The 18,012-nt window shown below is 42.3% G+C and overlaps 1 protein-coding gene across 1 annotated transcript in view; it reads right to left on the bottom strand.

The window, feature by feature from the left end:
• The window catches only part of ATRN (attractin), a 152,979-nt gene that overhangs the window by 79,296 nt on the left and 55,671 nt on the right, over window positions 1–18,012 (bottom strand). Inside the window, exons 8-17 of the mRNA XM_030450914.1 lie at window positions 17,781–17,871; window positions 16,995–17,238; window positions 15,371–15,554; window positions 12,733–12,887; window positions 8,772–8,856; window positions 6,584–6,804; window positions 5,348–5,469; window positions 4,743–4,881; window positions 3,078–3,259; window positions 658–874 (exon numbers count right to left, since the gene is read on the bottom strand). Coding sequence (XP_030306774.1) covers window positions 658–874; window positions 3,078–3,259; window positions 4,743–4,881; window positions 5,348–5,469; window positions 6,584–6,804; window positions 8,772–8,856; window positions 12,733–12,887; window positions 15,371–15,554; window positions 16,995–17,238; window positions 17,781–17,871 — 1,640 coding nt within the window. The remainder of the gene's footprint in view (window positions 1–657; window positions 875–3,077; window positions 3,260–4,742; window positions 4,882–5,347; window positions 5,470–6,583; window positions 6,805–8,771; window positions 8,857–12,732; window positions 12,888–15,370; window positions 15,555–16,994; window positions 17,239–17,780; window positions 17,872–18,012) is intronic.

The following is an 18,012-nucleotide window of genomic DNA, read 5'->3' as shown; positions in this document are numbered from 1 at the left end:
CTGCTTTTCCACAAAGCAGTGTGGCTCACTCAGAAATTTTCTGTCATCAGCCAAGTTGCTTAAAACTTGAAGAGGTGCTAATTGGTATTCAGAACCAATCAGCTCAAATGCAGAGCTAACAGACAAAGGCATTTGAAAAGATAGGCAGTTCCAGCAAAGCTGGAAGAGTTTTCCCAAAAGCAAATAGCTTCTTTTTCAAAGTTCTCATATCTCCAAAGTGTCTTGCCCAATTAATTTCAAACTTTGATAAAATCCTCCTCTGGCTACAGAGCAGGAGAGGGGAGAAAGGGGAGTACAGTGGGAAAGTAGCTTTTATTTTTCTTTTTTTTTGTTTTAAAGAGGAGATTGCTCCGTATCATAATTAACCTGAATGTCACATTCAGGTATGCAATTATATAGAGGAAAATAATTAAACCAGAATGTACTTCAAGCATTTGACAGTTAAGAGTGTAAATGCAGAGCTATTTTTAATACCTCCAACTCCAGTATGAAATTGCCTCACTTGTTCAGAACTACTTTTCTTCGGCCAAGTCACGACAAGAGTTTGAGATGCAATCACCAGGCTACCTTCCACTTTTTAGGAAATATAAATTATGACTTTTTAGGAAATAATTATCAGTCTGCTCCCTCCCAGCCACCCAAGTGAGAGATTGGTACCTGGCCTTTCACAGACACTGCCATTGACTTCGTTGATGCAGGTTGCTGCCTTCAGACCCTGCTGGGAAGGTTCAGCTAAATAACCACAAAATCCAGCATCACTTGGCTCATCAGGAAGCCACTGGAGAAGGGTGTTGGTGAAGGGGGACATGTCTTCCCAGCACCAGTAGGACACGTTGATTTTCCTCAGTCCAACCCATGGAGTCAACGTCTTGGGCTAGAAATGAAGTAAAATGGTAAATTTAACAGCCAGGATTATTGCCTTAAAAAGAAAAATCCCCATTGCCATCTCAATGCTCAGAAGAACTTTGCCAGGGTTAAGTGTTGCAAAAACGTAATGAGGGGAAATCCTTATACAGAATTAAATGCCACAGAGTTAAGAGAAATCCTCCAGGAAACATCAATTTGATTTTTAAAAAAAAAACAAACTGCATTTCTAGTTATCTAAACCAGGAGGAGGACAAGTCAAACAGCCAAACAGTCACACTGGATGACTATGAAAATCAACAGCAAGGTGCTATGAATATGTTTCTGACTCAAAAAAAAAAAAAAAAAAAAAAAAAGGGGGTTAGACACAGAAAAGCAATTTTTGGAGCTACAGTTTGACATGAAGAAGAAAATCAGCATTCCCTTGCACAATTCAAATGATGCAATCTACTCGCCCTACAGCCTGGCTTTAAAGAAGATCTCTCTTCTTTAAGGGTGTGTGTAGAGAGGGTTGGAGGGAAAGAGCAGTTCCAAATTTCAATTATTATTGCTGGTGATAAAATTCTCAAGATGAAGAATCCACAAGACAACTCTTGCTACTGGCAATTATTTTATTTTTTTTTTTGGCACATTTTTATTCTGGGGGGAGAGGCATTTTAGCTGCATTGGTACAAGATGTTATTTTACTGTTCAAATCTTGTCTCCATCACAACACTTGAGTGGCACAGCTGTCCTAGGAAGGCTGCAGCCCATACATCTTCCTTTGCTGCTACAGATAACCATCACCTCCTTCCCACTGATTTTACACCCTCTTAAACCTTAGAACTGCAACTTCTCACAGCAACAGGGTTACCAGAGTGGGTTTTTTATTAGTACAAAAACATCTACACACAGCTTAGGTAAAAAAAGGAGTAATTGCACAGCCACCAAACAGCAGAAATCCAAGTACCAGACAGAGGTTGGCTTTTTAGCAAGGGCATTTTCCCACTTTACAAGCACTCCATATTAATACCCACTAAAAAGGGCTAATGGTCTCTTTAGATTTCTAAGGCAGATATTTAAATGATACTGTAGATTAACAAATAAAACCCAAGCCAACCATAAATTAGCAATTTTTTCCTCCCCAGTGGAAGGGTTCAAGGAGCATTAGGAAAGGGTTGCCACGTGTTTTTAGGAATTTGCACCACATTTAACCACTGGGATATCCAGAAACACCTGGAGCTGTTCAAACCACAGACTTTCACCATATCCCAGGCTTGGCTCTCCAGAAGATCCTCACAAACAATCTCACCTCAGCTCCACCTTAACTTTTCTTGGCTAAATTGAATCCCCACTAAAATATTATTGAAATGCCACTTGAAAATTACAAAGGGAATCAAAGCATGGAATGTTCTCATTTCAACAAGGGAATATTTCTCTTTAGAGCTGAAGTGCTTTCTCTAAAATGTACCTATCCTACTGCCTCCATTATTCTTCCTCCTATATAAATCCTTCCAGCCCATTCCCCAGTGGCCTGTGGGACCCAAGAGGAGTTACTCTGATGGGTCATCAAGCCAAAGCATCATTCTTTGTTAGGGCTTTAGCACCACCTACACAAACTGCCCTGAATACCTCCAGGCTTCTGCCAGGGACTGGAAGAAAAGGGAAAAAAAAAAAAAAAAAAAAAAAGTATTTCTTTTATTGATGCAGGAAGAGGGACAGATTCCAATTCACTTCTCATCATCTCGACTGAAGAGCACCTGCCATTAAATCAAACATAAATAACTCCAACTAAACCAAGCAGCTCTACAGAGTGAGACTCAAGACATTTTACACAGTCACTTTGCTGAGAGGAGTAAATAACTTTAAATGCTTTCCATTAAACACCTCCGGTGCCCCAGAGGGACCTTTATTTAGAAAATATTGTGTACAAGGCACCAGAGGACTCCTGCTGCAGTCATGTATCCCACAAGAGAAATGCATGTGTGTGATTTCATTAGAGAAAGCAATACCTCTGAGGCACCCTGTATGTTTATATTTATCTTGCCCATTTACATTCTCTACAATTTCAGTTCAAAAGCACCCATAGGGTATGCTGAATTTCAAAAGGAAAAAAACCAGGGCTTTTCAGTGAAGAGGTTTGTCTGTTCTGTACAGAGCACACAATAGCACAGCAAGGACTTTGCCACAGTCAGAGCTTAATTACTCAGGGGACATAAAAGAGAAGCACTCACCGAAGATTGCATCTTTTGCAGCTCCTTTAGAACAAATTCCACCTTTTTCTGGGTGGTGAGGGAAGCCAGGGAAGCACCATTGGATCTGCAGGAGAGCTTGGCATGATCATAAGTCTCCTTTGCATTTGTGATTTTCAAGCAGGAGTTGCCCACCAGATGCCAGTTTGTCCCACAGATGTTTTCTGCAAAGGGGGAAGAAACAAACCCAGAGATTTAAGTGACCTTCACAATGTTCACATTAGTAGAAGATTCCAGCAAAATAAAACCTACAGCCCCCAAAATAAAATCTACAAAATCAGATCTACAGCCCCATCCTAAACCATGGAGTTGGGATGTAGAATCATTGGAGAAAAAGGGAAACTTTTTTGAGGGGAGCTCAAGTGCACCATCAGCCATGAGTTATCTGCAGTGTTCAGTCAAAGCACTTACTACAGTGTCAAATAGTAAAACTGTTGTAGAAGAAAGAGCAAAAGGAAGCAAACAAGTATTTTGCTGATGTCTCAAAGCCACTTATTTAACCACTGTTGGAAGGACACCTTCCAGCAGGAGAAGGTGGTTGTGCTAATTCTGTCTGCAGCACTCAACTTGCAGGATTAATCCCTGTTTCATCTCAAGCACAGCCATCCCCACTATTAAAGAACTCCTTGTAGGCTGGGGTTAATTATTTCCCTCGTTCATAGCTACCCTTTCAAAAAAAAAACCAAAAAAAAAAACCAACCAACAACCAGATGGATGTTTTCAGTGTGAATTTCTGTGAAGTTAAAGTCTAGCTGCAACATCTTGGTTCAGGAGTTAGCTACAGATTGAGAAGGTCTCAAGTGTCACTTTCTCAATTTACACTTACAATCCAGTCACCTCCTTTCTTACAACAAATTAAACAGACCAAGCTCTCTATCTGTCTCATTAAAAGATGTTTTTCTCACCCTCAGAGCTTTTATCTTTATTTTTTCACTCTTCCAAACACCAGACCTGGACAGCAGAGTTACTAGGGGAAGCCTTTCCACACCTATCAAAAGGTTCTATCTGTGTCATTTTTTTTTTTTCCTTTCTCTATACTTTATTAACTGTAAATATTAATCACTGAAGATGCTTTATTTCTCTCCCAGTCACTGGGGAAAAAAAAAAGTTACTAGAGGAGTACTAATAATCAACTCCTATGAGCTCCCACTGGAAACACACTAATAAAAGAATTTTCCTTATACACCTCGGGTGTTATTTGCCTAATTTGTCCAGTATGTGCCATTAGGCTTTTGCACAATTCTAGTTTCTAAAATCAAATAGCATGCATTATTAAATCTAGTATCTTGCAGAAGTCTATTATATCACCAGCACTGCTTTTATCAAATGAAAAGAGAGAGATGAAACACAGCCTAATAATTATACAAATGATCATATACTCCTCTTCAGGCAATTGGGACTGAGAAAATATTCCATCAGACTTTTGGAATTTACTGGAAAGAAGGTTTCATCTGAAGCTGCTGTGATTAAACAACACTGTTGACTCCATCTTAGCATTTAAAGATTACAGGTTTAGGGGTAAAAAACAAAACAACAAAACACCAAAGAACAAACAAACAAAAAAAAACCCAAACAAAAAAAATCCCCACAACTTTTAGATTGGGTGAATTTGGGTTTTTGACTTCCCCAAATAGAAGCAATACCCACCTGGCAAAGCAATGCACTCCTGATTCCTAGGTTCCCACTGACAGTTTTGATCCAAGGCACAGCTTTTACAACTTGTCTTTTTGTTACAGTAATAGGCAGGGTTATCCTTAGGACAGTTGTCATATAGAGTAATGGGGACCTAAAATAAAGAGCACACATCAGGCTTTTTCCCATCCCATCCACGTTGGTTTATAACAGCCATGACCACCACACAGTTCAGACCTATATAAATATTCAAAATCTGTGACACTGGGCAGAGCCTGGACTGGGAATTCAAGATATTTCCCTGGGCCTTCATCTGACACATTTTCCTTACAAAAGGGTTTTGTTTTGGTTTTCTTTTCTCTAGGGGAAGACCCTACTAACAGCAAACCCAAAAGTCTCTGTGCCTCACTGAATAATCAGACCCCATCTCCTCCTGCCCTTACCCATCCTTCTAAGTGGAGAATCCCATGAAAAGCTTGGGAAAAAATTAAGTTTAGAGCTAGCTAAGCTCTGGAAGTAATGAACTAAGAGGGTCAGAACACTGACAGATGAAGGGACAGGGGGATCTTTGCTATTTCAAAGGATGAGTTTAAACTACAGAAGTATTAGAGAGATTTTACCTGGTCCTCTGAGCAGTTGTTGTGCATTGAGATACACTGGTCAGTGCACCACTGACAGTTGTTTGTGTTTGCTGTACAGCTGTAGCAGTCTGTAATCTGATCACATTTTTCATTGTCTACAACTATTAAAGAAAAAAACCTGCATGACCAAAAAGAGGCATTTCCTGACAGAGCTTTAAGAACTTGATTCTATACAGCAAAAGCCCCAACCAACCAGCAGTGCCTGGAGATTTCCCCTGATCGACCACTTAGCAAATCAAATACTTTCATCTGATTGAACTGATTGAAAATTGCAATTCATTTGCAGCATCAATCATTTTTACTGCCCAAGCAGCCATGAAACACAGCACCAGAAAAAGGCACCAAGAGATGGAAGTGCATGAACTGAGCCCAGGCATGCATGTTCAGTCACTGCCCAGGCAAATGATGCCAGAGGACGTTTCACAAGGGCATTTTCACTAAAATCCACCCCCAATGGCCCCTTTTGCTTTGCCTCCAATTACACGAAGCATTTTCATGCAAAGCTTGAACTTTCCACTTCATCTTTCCAATTGCTTTTTGCCTGTATTTTTGTGAGAATTTATTGGACGCTGAGAGCCCATCAAAGCAATGTCCCTTTACATCAATTTCTTTTAAATAATTAAAGGCTGCCATCTATTACAGAAACAAGGTTCATATAACTCAATTCAGAGCCAGGAATGCATCAGGAGAAAGCGTTGAAAAGTTGTTTTAAAATTATCATAAGGCACAACCCAGGAATCAGACCTTAAAAATAATGGGGTTTTTGGTATGTCCCTATCCATATAATGCTGTAGAGGGAGAAATAAAGTAAGTTTTCTTAAAACACTCTCCCCTTGTGTCTCTTGAAGAGCACAGGGTAACACTGCAGGTCCCAGATCCCCCCTCCCTTGCCCTATGGCTCTCACAAGTTCTTGGAGCAAATATCTACAGAGCAAAGGTCCAGGGCTGATTCCTGATGGTGCCTGTTTGGGAAAGGAAACTAAGTACAATAATTTAACAGGAAAAAACCAAAAATCTAATGAGCAAGCAGCTTCAGGAAGAAATGGAAACATTTTCAAGCCACTGTGGTCACAGCAAGGTCTCCCAGGACACGGATGGAAGCAAACCCACAGCCCCCCCATCTTAAACATGATCTGATAATGGTAAAAGCTACAACAAGAGAAAATTGGGAAAGAAAAAGACTCTGGGGACTTTTGGAAAGGACATGACACATACCTGGCTTGGGAGGACAGTCCTCAAAGACCTTTTGCTGCTGCTCTACGGTTGCCATTTCCCAGGGGATGCAGCGAGGAGGGGTGGCAGCCCACACACACCTGGCACCAGGACCTGCTTGCAAGCAGGCTGTTTGGTTGTCAAAAGCTTCACATCTCTCAGGTGTGTACTTCAGAATGTCACTCAGGAGAAGGCTGTTGAAGCCTCCAAAGACATACATGGTGCTAGACAAAAATGTAAGTGGAGAGATAAAGGCTCGTGCCCGTGTTTACACATCCTGCACCCTGCAAGTCCATGTGATTCAAGGTCTGAGCAAGGTGGGTAGGACACCCCAGCATGTATAAATCCACATAAAGAGCTCTTGGTTAAGACAGGCACTAAAGAAAAGGTTGGTTAAGTTCCAGTGTTGCAGAGAAGCCAGGAAGTCTCAACACATGGGTGCTCACAGAATCAGAGAATGATTTGAGTTAAAGGGACTTCTAAAGCTCATCCAGCCCAACCCCTGCAGTCAGCAGGGAAACCCTCACCTAGATCAGAGCCTCCTCAAGCCTCACCTTGGATATCTCCAGGGATGAGGTCTCAACCACCTCCTTGGGCAGCCTAGTCCATTTTTCCACCACCCTCATGGTGAAGAACTTTTTCCTAACACCCAGTCTAAATCTCCTCTTCTCCAATTTAAACCCATTGCCCTTCATCCTATCACTCCAGGCCCCTTCAGATACTGGAAGGTCACCATTAGGTCTCCCCAGAGCTTTCTCTATCCCCATCTCCCTCAGCCTGACTGCACAGGAGGTGTTCCAGCATCCTCCTTATTCTCCTGGTCCTCCCCTGGACCTGCTCCATCAGCTCCATCTCCTTCCTGGGCTGAGGGTTCCAAAGCTGGAAGTAGGGGTGTTGAGACAACCCAACCCTTCCAAGGTCAGCAACCAACCCTCCTCCAGAACTCTGGGTGACACCAGATAAATGAAATGCTGCAGAAATGGGGGACCCTTCAGCAAGGAGTGGGAGGATGGCTGGAAGTCAGGGAGAAGCTATGCCTGTACCACACCAGCAACACAATTCAGTCTTGTCACATCTTGCTGCTCTGCTGTGACAAAACCACAGTCACCTTCGTGGCTCTCATCAAGTGAGGGATGAGTTGTGTGAAATAAAAATAAAAATGAAAAAAAAAAAAGAAAAACCAAACCCAGAACAATGTTCTGCAAGGGGATGGGAAGGTGGGTTTTTAAACTTTCTTTAGGATCACAGCTGCTTTAGGCAAACCATCAGATTTCATCCCTTACCCAAAGAACCCTGTGCATCCTTATCTGTAAATGCACATTAAATGTGCCTTTAATAAGACAGGGAAGAGCCAGTGCAACTGAGTAAAAGATTTGGTTGAATAATAAATATTTTACCATGCTTTTCACCCTAGTTTAGGAATGAACTATAGCACAGGCTTAATTGTCCTGTGTGGCAGCAAACACACAGCTGGTGTTCAGTCCTCGATGAGAGAAATAAATATTGAGTGAGATTTTAGAGACAGAAAGAGTATCCAGGAGCACACCTTCCTTTTCAAGGCAGTGACAGCTATCTGCCTGGCTTAAACTGAGCTTTAAATAATGCTACTGATTTACAGAAGGCAGCCTCAAAGGATAAAGGAATCAGAATGAAAGAGTCTTATCTTCTCAAACTCAGTTCTGCAGACTCCAATCTAATAACACGGGTTCACCTGAGAGCAGGGATATTATTACAGATATAACTGCAGAAAACCCACCTATAGCTTCACCTAAAGAAGAGACACACAGGATAAGCTACATAAACTGAAACATGGACAAATTGAGAAACCAGGAGGGAAAGTATGATTTGGAGAGCAAAGTTGTCAAGCACAGCTAAAGAGGAAATAGAAAAAATTAAATAAATGTAAATAAGATATTATGAACTGAATAAGAAATGGAAATATAGAAAAAATAAGAAAAAAGGAACAGAAATATGAAAAAAAGCAAAGTTTTGAAAGAACTAAGCTCAGTGACACAGGGCTGAGAGGTACAGGTGGACACTGAATGCATCCCAAGAGAGAAAATCTGAGACCTTTGAGAGGTTTGCAACAGATCCCCAACCCCCTGCTCTCAGTCTTAGTGACACACAGAGGTGCATGAGTCCATTGAGGTTTGCAAAGTGCCAACATCCCCCAGGTTGTCCCTTGCCTTACCTGTTGTAGAGCTCAGCAGAATGTCCAAACCTGTTCACGTCGTGATGGAGCCCCGGGCGAGGCAGAACAGCCCAGCGGTCACAAGCTAGGATCAAGGAGAGCTCAGCTCAGAAAAGCTCCTTCCTATCACCAAGGACTCAACTTAGGGTTAGCAAATTTTTCCTCAAAGGTCCTGTCCTGGTTTGGGCCAGGATAAAGGTGATTTTCTGTCTTGTGCTTTTGCTTTCAGCTCAGTCTCTTGTAAGGAGCTGCGCTTGCTGAAATGAACAGCAAGTTTCTGAGACAGTGTTTGATTCTGGGACTGATAATGCTCCATGTTTAAGAGTTACACATAGAGAATGTTCTGGGAATGATCCCACTCCATATTTATAGTTACAGCTAGAGACTGGGATGCAGAACCAAGGACACTGCTCACTTCTGAGGAATATTTTGCCCTCTGGAAGGAGGAAAGGAGTAAAGAGGTCACACCTGGAACCCTCCTTTGGGGAGGAACAGACAAGATAAATGACCAAAATTGACCAAACAGAGTATTCCATCCCATGCACCTCATCCTCAGGATAAATTTGAGGGATCACCAGGGTCAAACCCCTTCCTGCTTCCCCTTCTTCCTCTCTTCGTTTGCTTCAGCATCCTGGGAGGATTCCATCCCTTCCTCTGCCTGTGCTCCTGATCCATCCCAGCCTGAATCCCTGTGTTCCTGCCTCCAGATCCCAACTGCTCCTGACTCCAGGATTCCAGCCTGGACTTTCCCAGGGCTGCCCTGCAGCCTCAGTGGTGATGTGAGAGTTATTGGGGGAGAGGGGGCAGAACATGGTATCAATTTTGCTGCATATTTGTATATATTTAGTAATTTTTCCTATTTATCATTCCTGTTTCATTCAAGTTGTGTAGTTTAGTTTCCAACTAAAGTCTCTCCCTTATCCTCTCTCCTTTCTTTATGAGGGAGGAGAAGGGGATTAATACAGAGCATCTGTCACTGGGTTTAATTGCCAGCCCAGTGTTAGTTAAACCCTGACAGATCCCAAACTCATTTAATAACTACACAGACACCATTCTGCCCACTGCCCAAATGCACATCTTGAGGAGGGGAAAAAAAGCCCTGTGTGATCTTTAAGACTCCTTCTTCTCCCCAGCTGCCAAGAAGGCAAGAGAAGGATGTGGAATGGTTCTGGCTCCATCACCCAAACAGCACCTTAGGAAGGAAATTTCCAGGGCATTGTGCTAAGTCCAAACTTTTTGGCAATCACCTGTCATTAAATCATTACCTGGTGGTGCCTCCAGTTGCTTTTTCTCCTTTGCCAGGGGAATTTTTCACTGAGTAACAGGTTCAGGCTTTATCTGTTTATTTGGGAATTATTTGCAGTTTTTGCCCCAAACCTGTATCACTAAGAACAGACTTTTTTTTTTTTCTTCCCTGTTGCAATTCTTTTCCTAGAGGGCAGATATCTGTGTTTTTAAAAATATTTTTCACTCATCATAGCTTAAGGATTTTAATACAATATGAGATTATTCCATCCTTTTCTATTAGCATAACATTTGTAAGTTCTGCTTCATTTTTTACTCGGTTTCTCAGGTAATTTCTTCCTTGAGGCAGCATGAAAGAAAAAAAAAACAAACTTAAAAAACACATAACCCACTGAGCAATCAAAGGAACAAAAGCAGGAAAAGTCACTCTGATCCTCAGAACTTCAACTCTGCAAGTGGAAGGATCATCTTGGGGCCAAAAACCTGAGGTGGCTGCACGCAATTTATGCAATGGAGACAGAAAAATCAATCTGCTGTAAAGGTCTGCAGAGCCCTCACATAATTGCAGATTCTTTAAGACTAAGATTCAGCCCCTGAAAAAAAGGCTACAAGCCCAAATTAATATGCAAATAAACTGAGAGGGAGAAGAAAAACAACCTTGGTAATTCTTTACTAAATCCAATTGGAGAATTGTTGGGCAAAACAACTCTGACATCACCTCTGCTCCAGCAGAAACTTTGCTGTGAGGATGCTGATAAACCAAAGATGTAGGACCCAGCTGGTTAGATTTAATACTTGGATATATTTGAAGTTTATTTTGAAATGGCACTTGCTTGATTTTCAAAGAATTCCGTGCAGCCCAACATCACTCCTGAGACAAGCACGCACGGTTCCAGTTTTTAACATAAGACTTGAGTAAAATTGGACAGCAATTTGCATTTTTTTTTTTTATCCATCGAGTTGTGAGTTATGTGAGGCCAAGAAACATATTTTTCTAGATTAATAGAAGGCCAGGAATGTTTTGCTTTCTAAGCTTCTTTCCCATCTTTAACTGAAGATCAAGTATTGGAAAAAGTGAACGGTTCGGAAAACACAAAGAAACTTCTCCCTTCCTGACTTAGGAGTTATGCCAGACCTAAAACTTAAAATGCACAGGATTTATTAAATATATTAATCAACTAGAAGAAGTGCTAGAAAACATCCAGCTCTTTCTGTTTGTCATCAGATCTGATTTTTTTGATAGGGTGAATAGAAAAGTTTTAACTTCTCCTGTGTGAGGAGAAAAGATCATTCCATGAGCACACCAGGTTGCTCCATCCTCACCTTCAACATCGCCAGGGATGGGGCAGCCACAGCTTCTGGGGGCAACCAGGGGCTCAGCACCCTCACACCAAAGGATTTTTTCCTAACATAATGAATATAATTACTGCTGAGATCATCCACCACCAGTAAGTGATGCTGATGCAATCTCTGATTCTTAGGACAAATTGTAAGGACCAGGCAAGTTGACTGCAAAACTTATTTCATGTAACAGGAACCTGCCTGTTAACTGAAGGAAAATAAGCATCACTACTGGCATAGCTTGTAAAATTAATGCAATTATTGCTTTACCCCAACAGGTAGTTCAATGGGTCAGGGAATTCAGGAAAATCCAGCAGGAAAAATCTATCAGTATTGCTACCAAAGTTTAAAAAAAATGATGGTGTCCATAACTAACAAAACACCTTGAGAAAAAAACCCTCAAAATAAAGCTAGTTAGGAGCACAGAATAAATTCCCCAGGGATACAACTTGAAATCACAGGAAGCTGAAGGGACTGATCCCTGCAAAGTGGCACAAGGATGCCAACCCCTGCTGCTGGAAGTAAATCTGTTCACTGTCATATTCCTTTCCCAAACCAGGAGTGACATCTCAGGGGACAGTCCCTCCAGGAACTCAGGTCTACATGATTATTTCAGTTTATCAATTATGAGAGCCCAAATTTAAGGAATTCTGAGAGCAGAAGGCAGAATGTGGTAGTGTACAGAACAGTGGTTTTCTCCAGTGTGAATTCTGTGGCTGTAATTTTTTTATGTCATTTCTTCTCCTCTTCGTTTCTACTTAAATGCAGCATTTCTGGACTTCAAATTCACAAATAAATGCTGCCCTCTCCTGGCTGTTGTATCAAAATCCTACCCACTAAAATCTAATTGTTTGGCTTTATTGTGAAATAGTGCTTGTGGGGCTATTTATGCTTATAAAGCACACATATAAACAGTCATTACAAACAGCACAGTCAAAAAAGTCAGCCAGCTTGCAATGAAAGAAAAAAAAACCTGTACAAGTTAAGCTTCAGCAGGGGCCAGCCCTTCTCAGTGTCCTGACAGCCCTGTCTTGTTGATCAATCACAGATTAAACCCCTCTCAGAATAGCAGGAGAGCTTTTTATGGCTGAGCTGGCAGCCCCATATGCTGTCTGTTTAGAGAACTAATTTTTAATACCCAAGGTTGTGCCTAAACTGTTGCAGGAGGAACTGCTGCTGGATCTGCCCAGAAATCACTGCACCAGCTCATTGGCTTGGTAATGGGTAGGGAGCTAAATGAGCTCCTCCTGATTCCCCATTCTTCTGCAGTGTGCTCAGGGTGATGTCCTCAGCATGTAAATTCCTCTGCTGAGGAGACAGCTCCTTCTGAAGAGCTGAGAACTCTTTTTGTGTGATGATTTCTGCAAGAACTCACCGATGTCATATGCCATGAAGTCTGAAGAGAAGCACTTGGCCCCGTGGCTCATGGAGGTGTCATTGTGGGTGTTGCCTCCAAACACCAGCATGGTCCCACTCATGATCACAGCCGTGTGCAGGTAGCGAAAAAATCTGCTGTCTTTCAGGATAGTCCTGCAGAAATCAAAATATGGGTGTTAAGCAAACTGAGCAATACCTGGCAAAGACCAAACGAGCCCCAGGGCTCAGCTGAAGGAGGTTCTGGGGTGCAGGGAGGAGCAGGGAGAGGAGGGGGGGTATTTAACTCCTTTCTTAATGAAATTTTTAGCAACTTACTTGCCACACTGTTCAGTTCCCCCTGTAATTTCCTTCTCCCATCTGCTTGCCAATTTATGGAAGAAATATATTTACAAAAGCCTCTTTCCAAAGCTGTGGATCCCAAAACCATCAATTCCTTCCCTAGGGATTATCAGTAACTGGGAGTTTGAGCAGAGTCACCTAAGCCTGCTGATAAAGACACTGCCTGGGAGGACTCCAATTTTTTTTAGGAGCTCTTCTTTTATGATCACCTAAAGAACCGTTTCAGATGAGGCACCAGATGGTGCTTAAAACTCAAAAAAACTCACCCTATTTTAAGGAAATCTATGCAGGTGCCAATAACAGAGCCCTGCAGCTCAATACTTGCAAAGCTCAATGCTTCATCCATGACTTAACCATGGGAAGCATCAATCAGCCTCCCCCCTGACCTCACCTTGAATCACCAGGGTGAATCAGAGAGGGTAGAACTGCAGGAAAATCCCAATGTGGCCACATCTGCTTGCAGGCAGCAGTGTCAGGGCTTTGCAGGCTGTCCCACCACTTCTGCACCCCAATCTTAGCTTGCACTGAAGCCCAGACTTTCACACCAAAATACCCAGAGAACCACAGAATGTCAGGAAGGGACCTCTGGAGCTCATCCAGTCCTACCCCATCACCAGGACATGTTCACCCAGAGCAGGCTGCACAGGATGGAGTCCAAATGGGTTTTTATTTCTCCAGAGATGGAGACTCCACCACCCCTCTGGGCAGCTGTGCCAGTGCTCTGCCACCCCCAAAGATAAGAAATTCCTCCCCATGTTTAGATGGAACTAAACAGGTTCAAGTTCATGCCTGTTATCTCTTGTCCTCTCACTGGGCACCACTGGAAAAATACTGGCCCCATCCTCCTGACACCCTTTAGGTATTTATCAACACTGACAAGCTCCCTCTCTTCTCTTCTCCAGATTAAAAGCCCCAAGTCCATCAGCATCTCCTTTCAGGGAGATGTCCTGGTCCCCTCCTCATCTCTGTGTCCCTTTGCTGAGCCCTCTCCAGCAGTTCCCTGTTCCTGGGGTTGTTCCTCCCTAGATACAGAACCCTATGCTTATCCTTGGTGAATTTTGTCAGGTTTCCCTCTGCCCAACTTGTCAGCCTGGACCAGGGACCTTTAATAACACAAGATGACAGCACACAGGGGCTTTCTGTCCCTCTGTCCCTGCCAGGGCTGCAGTGACAGATTCTGAAGCTGCCAATCAAAGAGCAGAGGGAACATGAGGACAAACACACTTGCCAAAATAAAAACCCAGGGACTGCTTTGTTTGCTCTTCCATGAAACCACAATTACTGAAGAACATATAAAAAAAAAAAAAAAAAAAAAAGTGAATGACACCCAGAAGAAAAAAAAAATAAAATAAAGAGACTCCTACATGTCTGACTGCAAGGCAAGCAGCCTGCTCTGACAGTCCTCTCCAGATTGACAAAATAAATGTGATGAGAGGAAGCTGGTGCTGCAGCAGTTTGGGATGAATATTGTCACATTTGTGACATTTTCTGCCTAATCAGCCAGATTTTCCCACTCTGTGGCTGAAGTGGAGGAGCAAATGAAGCAAGAAAGGAAGTGTGGTTATTACTCTGGGTGCCATGGAGCAGGAAGGAAGGTTGTGTGGAAATTAGTCACAACTTTACTCATCAGTACAGACTCACAAAGAGCTGGTGCTGAAATATAATCTATTTTAAAATCTCCAAAAAAAAGGAGAGATGGTGACTCAAATTTACAGCCATTCATCCAAAGGATCAGTCCCCTTTTTGTCAGGAGCCTTCAAAAAAATCTTGAAGAAAAACACAGATGAGAGGAAAATGTATTTCACCTCTGTAACTCAAAGTTGTGAAGTTTTATCTACAGCTTTTTAATAAAATTCACCTTGGGCAGAAACAAATACAGAAGATTTCAGCTTAAGAAATGCACGTTACAAGCAGTTCCAGAGCCAAAAGAAAATGGGTTTATAATAGAAACTCTTTTGCAGTCTTAACTGCAGAATGAATTATCACTCACTTGACTGCAGTAACTGCACTCATACGCAGAGCCTGTACTGCTGGCAAGAAAATCCCATCAAATATTTTTCTTTTCAGCTTCAATACAACAGTAGATTAAAACTGATTTCTTGGCTCATTCACAGCCTTGATTAGATGTGATTATATGAGTCTCTATTCATAAAGGGACATAAAAATAACAGATCCAAGAGCAAGCTATGCTGAAATGCAGGTAGCTACATCCTACTGTACCCTTAGCAAATACCCCAACTTCTTATCCACTCCAAACAGAGATGAGGGGGTGGGATACAGGAGGTAGAACTACTCACCACATGTGGGAATCAACTTCATATTTGTACAAGTCATCTGCCAGCCTGTATTTGTTGGCACTGAATGCTTTGTAACCTCCATGGATATAAATTGATCTTGTGTTTGGATCATAAACACTGCTGTGACCATACCCTCCTTGCACCAAAGCTCCGCTCGTCTGTAAGATGTTCCACGTCTGTGTGGCTGAGAAATGAAAAATGAGAGGGACAGAACATGGTTAATTTCTCCCCATTGAGACCTTCCCAACAAATCTGGTGGTAAAACAAACTGGGTTTCCTTTGGCTCTGACCTAGACACCATCTCTACCACTTCATCCCCAGAAATAATTTTCCTTTGAGGAGTTTGTTGTCAAGGAGCATTGCCAAGTATTTTGAATTTACCCAGAAACATCTCCTCTACAGCCACCTCTTCTATTTTCCAGACAAACTAAATAAATGAGGGATTAAAAGTATGGAAATAATAGATTGCATTTCAATGCCATCACCATGGTTTGATCTGGAATGGTACCCAAGAGCCCTTTCATTTTACATTTATATAAAGGCAGACAGCACTGAAGCCAAGTTAAGTACAACTCTGAAGAACATTGCAGTTAAAAACTAATATGTGATTAATGGCTCTGTATCTCCCTCACTAAAATAACATTGGTTTGAAGCACTCTAGACCATAATATAACAGCAACTGAAAAAAAAAAAGCCAAATTACATCCCAAATCTCTGTAGCAGGCAGAGAATGAAGCCCTGCACAGGCTTCCTAACCCCAGGGGAGATCAAGCACACAAAAAGCAAAGGAATTCAAGTGTCTGCAAAATCTCACAGGGGGGAAAAACAACAGCAGAGAAAGAAATCACTGCCCCACATATCCTTGTTTTCTTCAGAAGAAAACAAGAAGAAGAAAGCTTGTGTGGCACCAGTGAACAGAGGAGCCTCCAGTAGATCCTCTGGATCCAGGTGACTGAAGAATAAGGATAACAGGTTGAAAGTGCAGATAGGGAAGTATTTCTGACAATAACCAGCACATTCATGCTGTAAATGTCCTGTGCTGAAGAATAATCTCTCTCTGGTCAGTGGAGCAAGGGACTTGTCTCCAGAGAGCCATTTCAGAGCAGCTGAGTCAGGCAGAAGTTGAGTTCATCTGCAGAGCTTCCTTTGCTTCTCCACTGATGCTGCTGGAAATCTCGTGATCTTAAAGTCCAAGTTTGGACTATTCCCAAAGAAATGGGGCAAATGGAAGTCCAGGAAGTAATTCCCTGTTCCCTTAAGCATTTGCTAATCATCACTGTGTGGATACTTGCTCTGAACTGTTACAGCCATCCTTTGCAGGGTGGAAAAATAACGCCGAAAGCATTTGCTTTGTCAGAGGGAGAGAGGAAAATGAATTGGAATTGTACCACAGTTATCCTGCTTTGCCTCTCAATTACAGCTGTTCTGGTTTGGGGACCTAACAGACTCCATAAAACTGTGAGCACTTGGCTGCCTGCTCAGTGTGCTCCACAAATGCTGGGAGTTAGACTGAATTTCTCCAGAACGACAAAGAGAAGAAGTTCCCTTGGGTTTGCCCTGAGCTTATGGATGATCTGAATAATTTTAATATGAAAACTGAAGAGGTAAGTAAGGCCCTACTCACCCAGGTTGTACTCCTGGACATTGCTGATGTATCCATAGAGAGGACAGTGCCCAAAGATGACCAACATGACCGTGCTGTTGTCTCGGAGGGTGACGATGTGTGCAGAGTGGCCCACAACAGCATATTGCTCCTTGGCTTTGGGTGCCCTCTGAGTCCAGGTCTGGGTGGGGATGTTGAACACCCACAGCTGGCTGGTCACATTCCCTGTTGCATCTATTTTCCCTCCATACATGTATATATCATCCTGAAAGAAGTGGAGATGGAAAAGGAGGGTTTGGCATTTAGGAAAGAGGTGATACGTAAGTAATTAAATTATTATGGTCTATCTTCTCTCAGCCTGAGTTCTTTCTCCTCTCTCAAGGAGACACAAGGGCATGGTAAAAAAAAAAATAATTCTTTGCTGTGAAGGTGGTGAGATGCTGGAAGAGGTTGCCCAGAAAAGCTGTGGCAATTCTCCTGCAATCTCAGATTCAGTCATGAATCCACTGAAGTTGTTGTGGATTCCTGCTGAAAAGGAGAACAGGGAGAGGAAAGGGAAAAGGGAAGGAGAAGGGAAAGAGAAAGGAAAAAGGGAAGGAGAAGGAGAAGGGGAACAGGAAGAGGAAAGGGAAATGGGAATGAAAAGGGGAAGAGAAAGGAAAAAGGGAAGGAGAAGGGAAACAGCAAGAGGAAAGGGAAAAGGGAAGGAGAAGGGAAAGAGGAAGAGGAAAGGGAAAAGGGAAGAAGAAGGGGAAGGGAAGAGGAAGGGAAAAGGAAAATTTCCACTGGTGCTGGTGCAGGACTCACCTTATACAATGCCAAAGAATGACCATATCTCATCTCCACAGAGTTCACAGTATTGGCAAGTGGAAGCCACTCTTCAGAAATAAGATCATACCTGCAAAATAAAGACTTAATTAGTTATCTGAAAAGCAGATAATAAAATAGAGAGAACTACTGGTTGTCCTCTACGGGACTTGCAGGAAATTATTTTATTTCTAACAAAAGTCCTACCAAGATTTCAGCATGCACAAAGCCC

This window comes from Calypte anna, chromosome 4B, assembly GCF_003957555.1.
Source record: "Calypte anna isolate BGI_N300 chromosome 4B, bCalAnn1_v1.p, whole genome shotgun sequence".
NCBI lineage: Eukaryota > Metazoa > Chordata > Aves > Apodiformes > Trochilidae > Calypte > Calypte anna.
This window is presented reverse-complemented; position numbering and strand designations above follow the sequence as displayed.